Genomic DNA, 17,677 nt, shown 5'->3' on the forward strand with positions numbered 1-17,677 from the left:
TTGCCTTTAAAGAAAATTTCAGTATCAAAATATGAAGAGCTGTTTCATTTCAGAAATTCAACTTGTATGCATTCTTTTAAGTTTTTCTACTTAGAAGGGTATAACTGCAATAAAAATTTTACTAAGTTGAAGTTTTTTACAAAACACTCTATCCCACAAGAACATCTTAAAGGTCAGCCTTAAGCGTGAGGTTCAAAATTGAATTGATGGAAAATTACATTTTCTCATTTATCATTTAAATACATACATAAATCAGGCATCCTGAATACACCCATATAACAAGTGCACACGAATTTTTCTCTTAATATTGGGCAGTGAACTTGTATCTGATGCTTCTTCCAAGGGGAAAGCATATTGACAGTGACTTTCTGTCAAATAATTGTTGCTTCTGTTATTCTGGTTAATATATATAATTACGCTCAAATGAATGTGGATGAGTTAAGCTGCTGACATATTTAACTAATTTATGGGCTTTTAAGGGATTGTCTTCCACATAAATAATTTTGAAAGCCTATAAGATGAATATATACAGATATATAAGCAATAATTTTTGTCTATTGGTGAAGAGAACAAACACAAGCCTATATTTTAAAATAAAAGCGATCAATCTGGACTAACATTTATTATGCCAAATCTAGAATAAATAAAAACCATTCCTTATTATTAATAGGCCAGTTGAGTAACTGTCCCTGAGATAAGGTATAATAATGTAACTTTATAAAAATTCACGGTTTTTACTACCACAAAGAGAAACAAGAATGTGGAAATTATATATCCAGGTTAAGTCTGGACAGACCCAAAGAAACTACTGGGTTGATAATACATCAGTCAACAGATTAATAATTTTAAACCTAAGAAATTAATCTGTACGGGGGAATCCTGGATAGAATTTAAGGCAACATTTATATATTTTTAAAAGAAAATTCATTTTAAAGAGATTCTTTCAGTAGGAAAGATGAATGATAGCTTCCAAATTGTATTCTCTAATATGAAAACTTGTAAATTACCTATGCTGAAGAGAACATTAACCATTTAGGTACCAAGTACTTCTGCACTAGTTCACGTCATACCAGTTTTAAAACAGCCTCAAGAGAAATACTATGAATTGAATGATCAGTGCTGCCTTTTTTTTTGGCAACTCATCACTGAACCAACCTAACCATAGTTGGCCTGTATACTAGGAAGTACAGATCATATTACATTGTAAAATTTCACTTGCACAGGATAATATATAACAAAGCAGAAAATTAAAATGCTTGATTATATAATGTCCTCTTCTAGCAGATAAAGGTTTATAAATTCCTGCAAAGTTTTACCCAAGGAACTATGAATACCCTTCTCAGAGGACTGTTAAATCTGTTTGAATATTAATATAATTTTTATGGTCAATTTCCAACTTGTTAGGAATTAACCATATGTGAATACACTCCTCCATTGTGACCCTACTAAATACTGATAATATTTTATTACATAGTATCTACCTTAACTACATTCACATTTAGATAAGTATACTTTAAAATGTTTTTCTTATTACTCTTTTTAAATAGGCATGACTAAGCGTGTCCACATGAAATAAAGTGATTTCTAAGTTGGTGGAAGCACTTGAGAGAACCAATAAGGTTTAGAAGAATTTGGTATAAACGCTGATGATGTAGACAGGAAAAATCTATTTGATGAGATTCAATTATATGATTTTTGAACCTTCCCACGATAAAAAACATCGTCATCTGTAGCTGCCTATAGGAATACTTATAATCTTCAAACTCTAAAAGTACGTTTTAGAATTTTCCTCTCAATACTGCTGAAAAGTTTTTCTTTTGTTTTTTTTAAAGATTTGGAGAATTTCCAAAGCATCTTTTTTCATTTTTATTTGTTTTGGCTCTGTTGCAATGCAACAAACACAAGTACTTTCAGTATACTTCCCTATTGAAATCTATCTGCCAGATTTTGTGCATTGGTAATTGGTAATTAGAATACAAATATATTCTTTTCAGCATATAGAGCCATCAGGCAGCTGAAGTATATTCTTTTGCATATTTGTGGGTTATAGTGTGAAAGGACCTAGTATACCCAAGGTGAGCTGGGTGGCAAAGTATTCATATATTAAAGCCAATTATATGTCATACATAAAAGGGCACATTAGCTACTTGAAAAAATTCACATTTATTTACTGTCAAACCGTGTTAAACTTTACACTGGATATTAGTGATGGGCTCATTATTAACAGGTTTACACAAAGGGATGAAAAGAAAGGCAGAATTTTGCTGAAACAATTTACATTTCATTAGAACTTTATCATAAAATAAATTAATTACTAAATATAGGCAGAAGGAATATGGAAGAGTAATATTTATGTTTTATTTCATTTTTTAAAAAAGAATAGGCACCTTTTGTTCACTAGAAAGTTTGTGAGAAGTGCCCAGTGCCCTCGCTGCCCCCTGTTCAAGAACAAACAGAGGGGTGACACACCACTTTTTCTAGATTTCACCACATTTGTGCAAGGCATGGCATAACTGGCTTCAAAGAGTTTTTTCCCCCATAAAACACGCTCTTTTGGCAATAAGAAATTTAAATGTAAGAATAAGGACTAACATGTCAAAGCAGAACACTGTATACAGTGGAAAATAAGTGAAAATGGGAAGAACTTACCATGACAAAGTGTAAGGAAAAACATTTCATAACATATGTGCAACCAAGAGCTTTTCACAATATTTTCTTCAAACTCTTTAAAATTATTTTTAATGACAATTCTATTTCAGTTGGACACAAATGTATTTATTTTACCCTAGCAATAGAACAAAATATAATTTCTTTAGCCATTTTTGAAGAGTTCATTGTACAGTTGAGGAAACATATGAAATAAGGCCTGTGGCTTGATTGCTAGTGGTTAAACATGTTTTCAATCTTTGCCTTAATGTAAAAGGTTTGCAGTCAACTGCAAACTGCTGCAGAATATCTCTCCTGCTTTTCCAAGTCTTGTCAGGAACAGTAAGGTACAGTAAATTTGTCCCACAGGATTTTAAAGCCTACGTCTTGTATATAATACAATGCAGGCCTACAAAAATGGTGCAGCCATATTTACAAATTTAGTTCACAAACTGCTGCAGTAAAATGGCTGGAAAGTTCTGTTTTGCTTGTTTCACAATTTCTCTAAACAGCAGCAGAATCTTAAAATACCTGGTTGGCATCTCTTTTCTTTGTAACAAATAATTCATTTTAGTATACTCTGTGTATATACAAAGTTTTTTTATGTTTTATAAAAATTCACAGAACTGCAAGGTTCAGTCATCTTTTTTTTTTTTACACTGGAGAACCACAGGTCAACAGGGCCATCTCTTCAAGCGGAGTTTGAGGGAGCTGCATAGGGCCAATGGAGTCTGTCTGTATTCACTACTTGCACGTGGCCTCTGGAATTCCTTAGTGGCACTATTAGAGACTTGTCACCAGCTGCATTTGTCCTTCTCTGACGTCTCCTTCTGGAATACACCCTTCTTTGTTAATGGGGATTATGTAACCATCGCTATTGCCCCTGCTGATCTGGTAGCACATCTGAAGCTGGTGGCCAGCTCCAAGGTTTGGCATGCTCTTATAGTAGATGTCCTCATTCTCACTCCTCCGGGACGGAGACAGGTCTTCTTCCATGTCGGGGCTGCTCTCCTGATAGGGAGAGTCCCTAAGGTTGGGCATACTTGTGTACAGAGAGTCTCTGTTGGGGGACTGGAGATGGTCCTCGGCCTCGGCTGTCAGCTGGGATACGTAGCTGTCAGTCCCCTCAGGCTTCGCTTTCTTCTGGGGTTGGTACAGAAGGGAGTGAGTCCTCTGAGGGATGAGCGGGGCCTCGAGTTCTTTGTGATGGAGCTCCAGTCCAGGATTGTCACCATGCATTAGAGATGAAGCATCTGCCACAATAGCATCATCTTCGCTGCTGCTCCCTCCAATCACAGGCTTGACTGGCAGTGTGAGCTCGAGGTTGTGAGCCTTGCTGCTGCCCCGTAGGTTGTTGTGCACTAATTCTGAAATGATCATCTTCTCAAAAGCGGTATCATTCAGACTTAGTCCACAGTCCACAACCTGCACACTGTCATTATAGTCCCCCTTGCGCAGTGAGTAGCTGTTGTTAAAATTACCATTTAGCGGTAGAGTATCCATGGCACTTGTATCCCTGGCATTGTTCAGTGAATGTCCTGAAACAGAAAAGCAAGGGATCCCATTACTGTCTCTGTTCCTGATGAGAGGATCGTTACTTCTTTAGAACAAAACTTTTTAATGTCGTTCAGGACAAAGTTGTATTCGAAAGCTAACACTTGGGAAGTGTCAGGCTTTCCCGCGTTCCCAACTGTAAACAGTTGCAACCCCTTAGATAACAGGAACAAGTGTGAAAAAATAATACTGTTTTCTGGGGAGGGAAGAGGGCATACAGAATATTGGTTTATCAATTTTGAGGAGACAGTATTTATCAATTGATTTTTGGTCAAATCTCTGACACTCTTACAAAGAAGACTTCACTCCATGCCCTTGCATAGTTAATGCAAAGCAATTCATTAGTGACATTTACATTTTAAAGTACGAGACTATGGTTTATAAAAATAAAATTAACAGAATTTGTCCTAAACAACACTAAATTAAAAGGGAATAAGTCACATACAAAAACTGAAGGCAAATGTACAACATAAACCCACAAAACTGGCAAGCAACTCTTTAAACAACATTCTAACATTTCCTTTTTCTGGAGATGAAGTAAAAAAAAAAAAAATGAAAAAATGGACAGACACAAAGATTTCGTGTTAAACAAAGATAGCCATCTCTCACACTGACTGGACCAGGGGCCCACAAGCACCATCCAACAACACGATAGACAGCAGGTGGAATGACTCACTTTGGACAACTCACATCATGTCTGTCTGCTCAGGCTATCTGGCCTAAGAGTAGCTGATATACAAAAAAAAGTAAAATGATTTATTGTAACATGATGAAGAATTTCTGAGCTTCTCAGCAACTTAGTCAGAGCAAGGGTTCAACAAATTAGATTACCAGCAATAGCAGCCTTTTGCTTTTTCATTGAATATTTCTTATGATTTTGAACTTTTGTTTTGGTACTAATACTCTAATAGCAACGGCCCCAGGCTTCTAATAGTCAAAGTTTGCCTGCAGCCCTGCAGTCTGCATCAGTCACAGTGACAGCTTCTAATGAACCAGCAGAGTCTACTGTACGAGACTGGCCCACAGACACCATGGGCATGGAGGTTAAACGCAGAAATGTTAGGAGATTTCTTAAATATGGGTCACAGAAATTAAACCAAGAGTAAGTATTAACTGTGGAATGGGAAAAGGGTGTCAGCCTTGGCTAATATATTTTTATCTCTAAAGGAATGAAAGATTGGATACATCTGCTGAAGATATGAAAAGAGGTTTAGGAGGAAAAAAAATATGATAACATGCTCTCTTTGTATTTTTCTAGACACATAAACATGTAAACTAAGACATCACAGTGCTTCTCAGGCAGATGAAAAAAAAAAGTTTAAGAGAAAATTAAATGGTCTGTACCATGGAAAGTTAGGTTATTCATTCTCAAAATCCTAGAGAAAAAAATCACTTGTCTACAGATAGGTCTGAAAAAAAAAAGAATGAAATGATGTTATTGAAATGAAACTGACCACTGTGAGGCTGCTGCATTGTATGCAAGGCTTGGAGGAGTTTAGGAAAAAAAAAATAATTCTTGGAAAAAATAGGAAATTTCCCTTTTTAGTGCTCACTCCACTTATGAAGCTGCAGATTATCCTAGAAAACTCATTGTCACAACCAATAAATAATTCATAATTGCTCAATTAATTATTAGCAGAAAATAAGAAAATAGGAGGGATCATATTGTTGACTCATGCGATTTTAAAAATTCTGATCCAACTTCTACATTTGAGAAATTGACAGTTCGGTTCGTATTATGCTCCGTGGCACATATAACAAAATGAAGTAATGACAATTCTTTGCAAGGCTTCCTTCAGCCTGGCTGACATGATTCACTAGCTTTATAAATTCATATATGTGCCACAAATTTTAGAGGATCTATTACTAGGAAACATCTGATGTTTTAAATTACAGTGACACAGGATCGGTCACTAGCATTTGTTTCCTCCATAGAGTGTCATTTTTCTTTCTTTGTATTGTTTAATAAATATAAGAATATATACTGGATAATCCAAAAGGTGTTTTCTATGATATACTGCAGATCTAAGCACATCTTTGGCTGGTTTTGAAGAGGCAACTTTTTCTGCCCAAGTTCAGGTAATTCACTGGAAGACTTTCCACAGCCTGTAGCAAGATTACTGTGGGAATGCAGAAATGATAAGTCAATTATTCAGCATTTGGGTTGACAGTACCTCAGGCTTTAAGAAGCAAATTATTTCAGCATTGCATGTACTTAAGTATGAACAGCATTTGCTACAGACCTCTATTACTGACAAAAGGCAGTACATGTAAATGTACTGTTTCAATTTGGAAACATGTGAGTTGCAAATTGTGAACCACTTGCCCGCTGAGTCTACTTCATGACTGCTACTTATGTTTTAATTGTGCCGGTTAAAAATCATGCTGAAAAAATTTACATTTGATAGGCAAAGTTAAGTTTTACTCCCATACTTGTCTCTCTGTAGGTTGCTAGAGGAAAGCATAAGGAAAGTAAGAAAAACAAGAGAATGAAAAGAGAAGCTGCAGTTACGTTAAAAAAGAATTTCAAGAAAAAAAATGGAAACGAAGTTCTGTGTTTAATTTAGTGACAAATATCAATTGCAAATAAAAATTTTATACTAATAGTAATTATGTAATAACTTTCCCCCAAATCTTGCAAATTCTGTTAATATTAAATATATTTTTAAAATAAATAAGCTATTAGAAAACATAATAAAATACAGGATGGGTTAGTGACAATCTCTCCTCCTCCCCCCCAAAATAACTACAGATAGAAACTAACTAATATTAACTTTATTCTCAGAGTTTTTTAAGAAAAAAAGAAAAACTACCATAAAGCTGCACTATACTATAGTTTGGTTAGATTGATAATGCTGGATGCAGTTTTCTATACCTAGGCATCCAAATTATCTTTATTAGCTAAGTCATGCCAGAAACAAACTCTCTCAGCAAGCTTTAGAGTCAACTGAATAGTATATTACATAGATAGGATACCTCTAAATGATATAAATCTTGAAGATGGGCTCTCGGACCATGTGATGTCAGTCCTGTAATAATATATTAAGATTTATGCCACCTGTGTCAAAAACATGGATAATTATTTGTAAATACTATCACGACTGAATTTTTACTATACTATAATATAGTGCAGTTTTAGAAGCCTGGCATGGGCAATACCATAATTCTTTTTAATTGAGAAATTAAGGATATAATAATAAATATATGGCAACTTGAGTATTCTAGAAAAAGGGTAAAGATCAGAGCTCTGTTTAGCAGCAAAGAAAGGTAGTTGTATTCGTAAGTATAAGCACACCTGGTGAGTTAAACACAGGAGCTGAAGGGGCATTACATACAACTGTTTCAGCGAGCAATGTGTTATAGGGGTTGTTAGTGCCGTGGGGTCGAAGAAGAGGGTTTGTTAGTAGGTAATTGCCAGTCATTCCTAAAGCAAAGAAACAGAAAAAAATACATCAGTTCTCTTGTTTTAGTGTTACAGTTGCAGTAAAGTACTTTTTGTATTCATCAAGGGTAGTGGATAAGTTGGCAAAGGAAAATCTGCTGAAATTCTCTGACTGTATTTGAACTACTAATTTGAAGGAGAAAGGGGAGAGGAAAGTTAAATTTCAATAATTCACAGGTGCTTTGTAAGTCCCCCAAGTAAACACCTGCTGAGGATGACATTTACTAATTTATACAAAATCACTGTTAAACAAAAATGGCAATTAAATGCACAGAGATCAACATTATGTTTCGACATGTTACTGCTTAATATTAAAAACCTAACCACTGAAGCCCAGAAGAGGGAATCTCAAACTTTCAGGATTTACAGGTGTGGGATTATCCCTCATGAAAACATCTGTGTTAATACCAACTTTGACACAAGCAGGAGGAAAAACAACTTTCACAAACATGTAAAAAGTATGACGCATTGCACCAAGCTTCTCTTAGTAAATGCAAGAGCACACATGCTGAGGGGAAAAAAAGAGACTGCGTATAATGAATTATTAGACCGTTCACCGACTCTATGTAACAAGACTTTGCCTTCTATGATCTTATTTGCCAGGTTTCAAAAATGAATCATTGAATAATTCATTTCCTTTTTGATAGTCATCTTAACAGAATTAGGTAAAACATCAGAGCAATGGAATAAACACACATTTCACTCATTCTAATTGACAAATTACAAACCTTTCAATACTTATCAAACATATGTTTTGCATAGCTAATGTAATTTAGCTAAAAATATTTTAAAATTCAAGTTGGCTTTGATGCCATACATATGCTTTTTTCATTTTAAAACAGAATCTCATCAGAATAATGCCAACAATGAAAAACGTCTTTAATATTTCATTGTGATAAAATATATTAAATTATAACAGTACATCAAAACTGAAATTACTTGATAAGTTACCTCTAAGAACATATAAAATTTTTTTCATAATACATTAAAATTTACTAAGCTTGTACTCAGGAATATGTGTCTGTAGATGCACTTGTGTCCTTATCTTGCTAAATTATTTTATTTGCCATATTAATTTAAGTTAGAATTATACTGATTATGTGATAAGGCTATAATTGTAGACACATTAAAAATAACAATTCAAATGTAAAAATTACTTCATAAGTTCTCATGTATTTTAATTATTTATGAAGAGTTGCTATGTTTTAACATTTACTTTTTGAAAGAAACATAAAAACAGAAGAATTTTACAAGTAAGATTTTTTACTACAAAACTGGCACTGTTTAATGTGAGCAGTATTCTAATTATATTAATTTTTTAAGAAGAAAATTTTCATAAATGTACATTTAGAAAGGAATAATTTGTATCCCTAGGAACATATTTTAATCTGTGGCAAAGTATGTTCTCAGAAATTACATTTTCCAGCCTTATTCTATTAACGTGGAGTTTGAAATTATACTTTTTGCATTACATTACTGAATAAAAAGAATTTATATGTACTTTAATAAAGGATAAAAGATGACTCAGCAGGTTTAAGAAAGAGCTTATGATATAAACTCATTTGAGAGAAAAAGTCAGTGTTTCCTCTAGAATTATTGTAAATTGGCAAAAGGCACAAAATTTATATAGTAAACTCAAATTTTCCTAGTAACTGACCTTGATTAAGTGTTGAAGTGCTATTGATGTCACCTGAGATAAAAGAAGATTCAGACTGTTTTCTCACAGTGTCATTCCACATCCTTCTTATACGACTCTATTAACATAAAATAGCAAGACACATGTTATGTTAGCTTTCCCAAGCTTACCTTACATTAAAGAAACACAAAGATTTACCTTAAACAATCTGTGCAGGATTATCTTTTGACTTAAAAAAAAAATGTGTATTGATTCTGTTCTTAAACTAAGGAAGTCTATACTGCTGTGTTTCTTTATTAAGGAGTATTTAATTTTCTAATCTTAAAGAAATTTTCAATTATTGTCTTTGTTTAAAGTGGAGATGATGGCTGACTAACAAATGTTTATTGAATGTTCCCTGAGTCCTGTATTATGTGAGCTTAGGATATCAAACTATTGTGATGTACTTCTTAAAGAAGTATACCTCTCGAAAAAGGATGTTTATACCTAAAGAAACATCTTGCAGAAATACTTAAGAAGATATTAAAACCAAAAAACTAAGAGGGCAAGTATTTTCTACCTAGATATTATACTGAGAAGACAATTAGTGCATCTGAACAGAACATGTCTCAGAAGGCATTCTATAAAGAAGGTTAATTAAAGATGCTGTCAAAGTCTTTGTTACCTGTGTGCCAGAGGAATAGCGAGCACTGGTTCTGGTGGTGGATGCCTTCACTGAGCTGTGGGGACTCTCAGTCGGGAGGCCGCCGCAGCAGTATGAATGTCTGAAGCACTTGCCATATTCTTTTCGTACCTGCATGGAATAACCGCGAGACCAAGGGATTAATATAAACATACTTGCTCCTCTTGCTCTCTAATTAAATGAGCAGAGGAGATGAAAAGTTCCACTAACCCTTTTCCGTGGAGATTACAAAATCAAATTCAATTGAATTGGTAATCGGAAAAACACCTCTGTCCACTAGACAGTCCAAGAGGATTTTAAAGTGTGATATAATATGTAGATATATGCTTTCTACCCCGTTATTATAGTGCAAATGTTATTAATTAATACAATGGTAATATTTTAAAAGCCTTATTCTAGCAATAGCCTTAGTCAACCCAATTTTCTATCTCATGCCAAGAAAATAGGATAAAAATTTAGTATTTTCCTTGCTTAATTACATTTAACCACTCGTAATTCAGTCATTTAAGTTTCATATGCTTTATGTCCTCTTAGGTAGGTCAATACATAAACTTTAACTGGACTGCACAGCGTTGTGGGTAACTTCTTTATAATGAAAGACTACATTGGCATAAGAGTAAAGGGGAAATAATGTCCTTTGATACATATGCCATTAATTAGGATGGAATGTTTTCCTCATTTTCTGATGTGTCTAGCTGTTATAACACTTAGTGTAGAGAGTCTAAGATGCTTATTCACTTCATTAGCACATAAGGGAACTATTTATGCAATTTCCACTCACATTAACGAGTTACCCACGTAATTTCCCTTTTCCCCTGAAGCCTGGATATATGAATAGATAGAAAAGTTCTTAGGCCTAAATGAAAGATTACACTTTAAAAAGTGGAGTCCAAGCAATACTAAATAATAGGGCCCCACTTAGGTGGTCAAGAATTGGGAGCAGTGGGGGATATTTCTGGATTCTGTGCAGCTATATTTTGGCATACAAATATGCTTCATGTAGCTAAGAGCCAGACTTTGAAATTATAAGAAGGAAGGATGAAAGGCTGCACATGAAATTATTTTTTTCTGGTAGGTTTCAAAAAACACTCAAAGCCCCCTGACAACCCTCCACACCCCCTCCCTGCAGATCATAGTTCTATGAGCACTATCACTGCAAAGACCAAAACTCTTGACACTTATTACTTGGGAAATTAGAGAATTAAAGTCACTAATGACCCTTTAGATCTAAGTGCACTTGCATTTTCATTCTCTTAGCTTTATTTAATTATAGCTATTAGAACAAATAACAATGTGGTTGAACTTTTAGACAGAGTATTTCCTTTGTCTAAATATATTCACTCAAGCAGTCAGAACCATGATTTTAACTAAATCATCTTATATTATGTTCTAACAACTCATCATGGCAATATCCAATACAACGTATCCAAGACTAAGTAGAACTTGTTCAAATGAAGTGTAACACAATAACTTAAAGAGATAATTGTTAATTAACAAGCACAGCAAAATCTCTGCAAAATTAATATGCAAACCCTATGAGGAAATAATGACAATGTCCTTCTTTTTCTGCTAAGTTTATGCTTTATCAGAAACATCTGACAGAAGTTATGAATATGTGATCATCTGCATGTATATAACCTGTTCATCTATGTAGAAAATATATAAAAGCCAAAGTAATTACAAGGTCATACCTGTATAATGTTTAGCAAGTTAAAGTTCAGTGTTATTAAATAAGACATGATACATCAAAAAAATTTTTGCACCTTTAATGGCTATTAACTGCTCTGAAATGCTATATAACCAAGACAATGGCAATCACAATGGTATTTTATCCAAATAATATACCCTCTGGTGTTGGTTTTGCCTAATGCCTATACTGCTATGAATGTATATTATCTGTCAGTATTGCACATTCCACTGTCATTATCTCAAAATTATAGCTTATTCAGAACTGATGGAAGTAACAACACTATCATCTTGTCAGGACTGAAAACTTAATAGTTTTCACTTTCACAATTCTATTTCTCTGTTCAATTTAGTGACCAACTAATAATAACAGAATAAAAAGACTACATTAGATATGCAGACGGGGAAAGGATGATACCTAGTGAAAGGCATGGAAATTTTAAACTTAAATGGCAGCTAGTTTATTCTCTTAGGTTTACATCTTACAATAGATTAAAAATTTTCACCTGCAACTTTAATTTTTGAATCATTTTTGAGGACTCCACTTAACATTAAATCAGGACAAAATAATAAGATGTGAAATATGAAATTATTGGGTTTTAAATTCTTTCAAAATTACTCAAAAGGCAACATTAATATTCATATTTATATATCTTATGCTTTTAAAATTTACACCACTTAACCTTATACTCAAATTTTGTTCTGAACTACTTACTGCATTCCTTATATTGAGAAAGAACAAGATTATTTAAATTCATTTTTATCTTGTATACCCTCTGCACAAAGCATTTTTGTAGACTTTGAAGAAAAAATCTTACAAGTATCTAGTTTATAATATTGCCAAATTGAGATTCAAGAGATGACTGGTGTTGACATATCTTATATGTGAAGCCTGAACCTCCTGACTTGCATTACAATTAATTTATGAGTAAAATATGATGCTATTCATAATATGCCAGTGGTAACTTAAAATCTCTATTAAATGTATTATTTTCAAATCAAAGAACAAGTAAGCAGAGCCTCCAAGTGTTTTCACTTACTTTCTTTTGGAGAGCACAGTGAAAGATGAAAATGAACACTCCCTGGAAAGCATTAAAGATGGTGAAGAGATATGCCATCACAACAGTCTCCTCATTAATAAAAAGCAACCCGAATGACCAGGTTAGGCCAAGAAGACAGAGAAGAGCGAATGCGCCAAGCACCCAAGACCTGAAAAAATAAAGTGAGTTTTATTAACAGATTCAATGAGAGAACAACACATATCACACTTAAATATTAGCACATCATTAGTAGCAGTTGACTTTCTCTATGTTCATATTCAAATTCAACAGCATTTTGGCTTTACCCTTCCATTGATTAAAGAAAGAACAATAGCATTTAGTACTGCAGTCTCCAGTGAAAACAGCAACAGCAGGTATGACCTTTTCTTATTCAGAATAAATAAGTATGAAAACTATATTAAAATACAAGGTGTAAATTAACCCCCATGACTTTATTGTCTTTTATGTGCATTGTGGTAAAAGAAATTAAGGAGTCCTTAATTAGTTTACTCCTGTATTTTTATTCCTGTGGTGCACTCATGACACTGAATAATGTGATACATACAGAAAGGTTAAATGGCAGATAATCACTTAACACCTGAACTTCAGATTCTAGGAAACTAATCTTAGGTGAACCTAAGGTTTTATAACTAAAGCATGAAGAAGCCTAGCTGAAATGGGACAAAAACATGAGAACAACTTCAAAATAAAATAATTTTGGAGAGATTTCATCATGAATAGCTTAAGGAGAAAAGAACTGTAGAAAATAGGACGGAATGAGAGGATTTAAAGTCAGTGCATTCCATGTCTAACTAATGATCTTACTTGATAAATGGCTTATTATCTTCATAGCTAGAAAGCATTATAAGCAGAAAAGAGAAACAAAATTATTAGACAGAATTAAAATAGAAAGTAATAAGAAAGCATTTATATATTTTATAAAATTAGTCAAAATTAAGAAAGTCAAAATGCAGAGGCAAGCAATTAAAAAATAAAGGCATATTATAGTTTAAAATACTCTAGCAAATAAGATATTCCAAAATAATTATAGAAATTAAGGGCAATTCATGATATTGACAGATTTGTAAAAATATAAATCATGCCATATATTTGTTAATGTAGGATTCTACCTTACCCAGGTAAGTCCGTATTATAGTAGCCATCACAAACACGGTAATTACTGGTGTAGATGAGAAGACAGAAAGAGGAAAAGGAAGAAAAGAGAGAGATGCTAAAGATTAGCTCTCTCTCTTACCATGCAACATGCAATGAAGCTGGCACTAACCTATCTAAAACATCTAATTTAAAACAATTACCTTTACTATAAGATCTGCCATTTTTAACATTTAAAATATTTTCTACACCCCATTGTAACCAACGTGAACAATATCTCCTCAGATTTTAAATTAACTCATATTTGAAAAAATAACTCTGAAAATGCTATCAATTTTTTTCAACAGCTATCGATTTTTTCTCATTAGACAGCACTTTTTCCATTGATATTTCCATTTTTTCAATCCTGAATTAAAGTAAACATTTATTTAATTATCATGAAAGCAACAGATAATCTCCAAGTTAACAATAGTAATGGAGCAAATTCTCTTAGGAAAACAGGATTAGAAGTAGAAACTGCTCAGAATCCTTAAATCAAAAAGTCATTTAACAAAACAAACTTAATATAATCATATCAGTCATGCAAACAGGAACATCATTTTGAACTGCATTTTAAATTTAAATGAGATTGCTAGTTTATGGAATTTCCATAAAGGCACTAAAACAGTTTTTTGGCTCTAGATCATGACAGAAATTATTATCTAATTTCTGACCAATGTCTGTGACATGGTAACAGTGAGGTTCAACCTTGATAAGTAAAATTTCATTCTGAATAATTTCTACAGTTGAAAGATGGTATTCATGAATTTGCTGTGGGGAATATCTTTCACTCAGTTTGTCAAGCACTAAAATTAAAATACAAAATACTTACTTAATGTTTTCCAACCTGCTAGAATCTGGTTTTAATGTGTTCGAGTGCTTCACCATTTTGCATAATGTGATCACCAGAAAGATAATATTTAGCTGTTACAACAAATAAAGAAGGAATTAGATAACTATGAGAAAAAGTTAAATACATCATTACAATATACTTAATGGGTTGATGCAATTAAATATCAAAAACATGAGTATGTGGTAGAAACTGACTCAATTTTAGTTTACTTATCATTACTTATGCAATAATCAAGTTGAGTCTACATGAAAAATTTTCTGGCCATGTATGACTGATTTTTTAATAGATCATTTGACATGAAATTGCAACCTCATTAAATAAGTATCATGTGGTGATGATTAAATAAATTAGAAAGCCTAGTGTCTTTAGCTAGAGGTACCCCAGGGCCTAAAAACCACCTAATGAAAATATGAAGTCAGTTCTTTAGAAGGGGCATTTATATTATGCAGTTTATAATGGAAATATCTCTGAATTTGGGACCCTAAATCTTAGTTAAGAGTCTAGTTCTTGATTTTGACTGATAAAATGAGGAAAATAACATTTGAACAATCCTTTTGTAAGGTAATGGTTAAGAATCAAATGAGATAACATATGAAGTATGGTCCCTGGTTATATAAACTAAGATAGACTTTTAAAAAATATAAATGTATTTGCTATTTTAGTGTTAAAGGACATCATTTCTTTTTTTCCTGATGTCTCTACACTGAATGGAAGTAGGTAAATTCTAAAGAAAGGCTGTTTCGAGTCCCTCTAAACACTCAGTTATGCAACGAATAGTAACTAGGGAAGATGGAACCTGACATGGAAGAACAGTCTGGGGAGGCAACTTGAATGAACTTCAGAAGAAAAAGGGGTGTGTTCTGACTGAGAAGAGTTAGAGATCTGTAATTTGCATTTGCTTCTACGGAAGCCTGGCAGAATGCTACATTGAGTGAAGGCAGTTCCACTTTTATGCTCCAAAAATAAAACTATGCTAAATTGCTCTTGGATTTTTTTTTTTTTTGACATTTTATTTCTTGAGAATACTACTTTAAAAAAGACAAAATGAAGTTATTTTGTGAGCATTGTAATTAAGTGCAAGCACAAATGGTATATTTAGAAGTATGTTAAGACAAAAGCAATTCCTTAGTTTTAAATAATCCACATAACTCTGTTATAGTAACATAATTTTTACTGAGTCACAAACCATCTGATAAAGTGATAAGACTATTTTACTCATACATCACTACTTCCGATTTTATAATTAGGAAAAATGATGTAAGGCGATAAAGAAAATTTCCAAGTCCTTCCTAATGAATTTAGGAACAGAGCAAAAGCTTTAATTTAAGCTGTATATCAGTCATTTTGCCTACTGTGCCTTGTTATTTCTCTTAGATGTAGAATTTCCTCTTAAGGACTAAAATGAGGTTAATGGGAATAATTTGCAAGTGCTGGCAGATTGCATTCCATTGTTTGATGTTAATTACTTGAAGACAAAAGAAGCTCTTTGCTTAAAAAAGCACTTAAAAATTAATTTCTTAAAATATTGGTCTAGAGAAAAAAGTAAATAATTTTGTAAAAAAAGAAATTTCTAGCTTTGTATTCTGGAGGTTATAAAGTCCAGTTAGTCATATATAAATAAAAGCTTACATTTTCAGGGATATTACAGTATCATGCATTTCATTCAACTAATATTTATTGACCTTACTGCTCTACACAAGAACATGCTTATTGTATTGTGGGTAAGACACAATTTTTTGCCTTTGAGAAATTAGGGACATCTTTCTGATAGTACAATAAATATTTAATTTGGTTTTTAAGGAGTCATGGTACAGTTTACCTCTATAATTTTTGTAAAGGCAAAATCAGCAATGTTTTTATTTTTTATTTTATGTAACAGTAAGCCTTAACCAGGACAATTTAGGAATGATTAAAAACAAGTACTCTACATATCCTAAAAACAAACAAACCAAAACCCATTTAAAGAAACAAACTGATTACAACTCTTAGGTAAGAATGGCTGCCTTAACAGCTTCAAAGTTAAAATCATTTAAACGTTTTGACCCTTCTTTTTGAAGGTCCTGATGAAACCATTTATTTATTACCAACTTACAGACTTAGGGTTGCCCCTCCACTCTAACACTTTTTCTTAAATAATTTTCCAAAGCACAAAGGGCCACAGTTTGGAACTAATTATTTTCTAAGCATATTAATTATCCCCTCAGGAATAAAATAGTAGTACATTTAAGGAAAGAAAAGATATTATCCACTGTCATGTCAAAACTACTAATACAAGGAAAGAAAAGAATGTGAATGTGAAAAAATATGGATGTATCAAGTATTATGCCATAAAAAGAAAATGAGTAGAAAATGTGAAATTGTGGGGGTGAATCCATCCAAACATATTTTTCAATGAAGAAAAACCAAGCAAAAAAATCAGTTATTTAAGAACTAGCTCATTTTCTAATAAAATTGAAATAAAAATGAAGTGTACCTATGTAAAATTAGAGCTTAAGTATGATACAAGGACATTTTTTTCTTGTTAAGATAGAACTAACCAATTTGGAACTGCCACAGAAAACATATTTCATTTAATCCTTAAAAAATATCTCCCCTTCTTTTCCCTTACCCTACTGAGAGTTTCTTAATATATATATGTTCAGTGTTTCGTCCTAGCTGCAAACATGCGCAAAACATAAAGTTCAGACAATACAGAAAATTACAGGGAAAAAGAAACAGCACCATGAACCTATAATCCTATTCCAGAAGTGCGTGCGTGCTAAGTCGTTTCAGTTGTGTCCACCTCTGTGAGACCCTATGGACTGTAGCCCACCAGGCTCCTCTGTCTATGGGATTCTCCAGACAAGAATATTGGAGTGGATTGCCATGCCCTCCTCCAGGGGATCTTCCTGACCCAAAGATTGAACCTGCATCTCTTAGGTCTCCCGCACTGGCAGGTGGGTTCTTTACCACTAGTGCCACCTGGGAAACCCATTGAATTGATTAT

General features: G+C 33.2%; 1 protein-coding gene across 8 annotated transcripts in view; it reads right to left on the reverse strand.

Annotated features, from left to right (window-relative positions):
• Positions 1 to 2,144: 2,144 nt before the first annotated feature.
• ADGRL2 (adhesion G protein-coupled receptor L2) overlaps positions 2,145 to 17,677 on the reverse strand; it is a 199,173-nt gene continuing 183,640 nt past the window's right edge. For 6 of the 8 annotated variants that reach the window (XM_055585353.1, XM_055585355.1, XM_055585350.1 and 3 more), the window contains 6 exons: positions 14,671 to 14,762; positions 12,687 to 12,855; positions 9,943 to 10,071; positions 9,300 to 9,396; positions 7,496 to 7,624; positions 2,145 to 4,184 (listed from right to left, as the gene is read on the reverse strand). In XM_055585353.1, the coding sequence (XP_055441328.1) occupies positions 3,430 to 4,184; positions 7,496 to 7,624; positions 9,300 to 9,396; positions 9,943 to 10,071; positions 12,687 to 12,855; positions 14,671 to 14,762 (1,371 nt within the window). In that variant the 3' untranslated portion in view covers positions 2,145 to 3,429. Of the gene's footprint in view, positions 4,185 to 7,495; positions 7,625 to 9,299; positions 9,397 to 9,942; positions 10,072 to 12,686; positions 12,856 to 13,821; positions 13,867 to 14,670; positions 14,763 to 17,677 lie in introns of all 8 variants that reach the window. The other 2 variants (XM_055585357.1, XM_055585356.1) reach the window with 2 other exon arrangements.

Source organism: Bubalus kerabau, chromosome 6 (genome assembly GCF_029407905.1).
Source record: "Bubalus kerabau isolate K-KA32 ecotype Philippines breed swamp buffalo chromosome 6, PCC_UOA_SB_1v2, whole genome shotgun sequence".
In the NCBI taxonomy this organism is placed as follows: domain Eukaryota; kingdom Metazoa; phylum Chordata; class Mammalia; order Artiodactyla; family Bovidae; genus Bubalus; species Bubalus kerabau.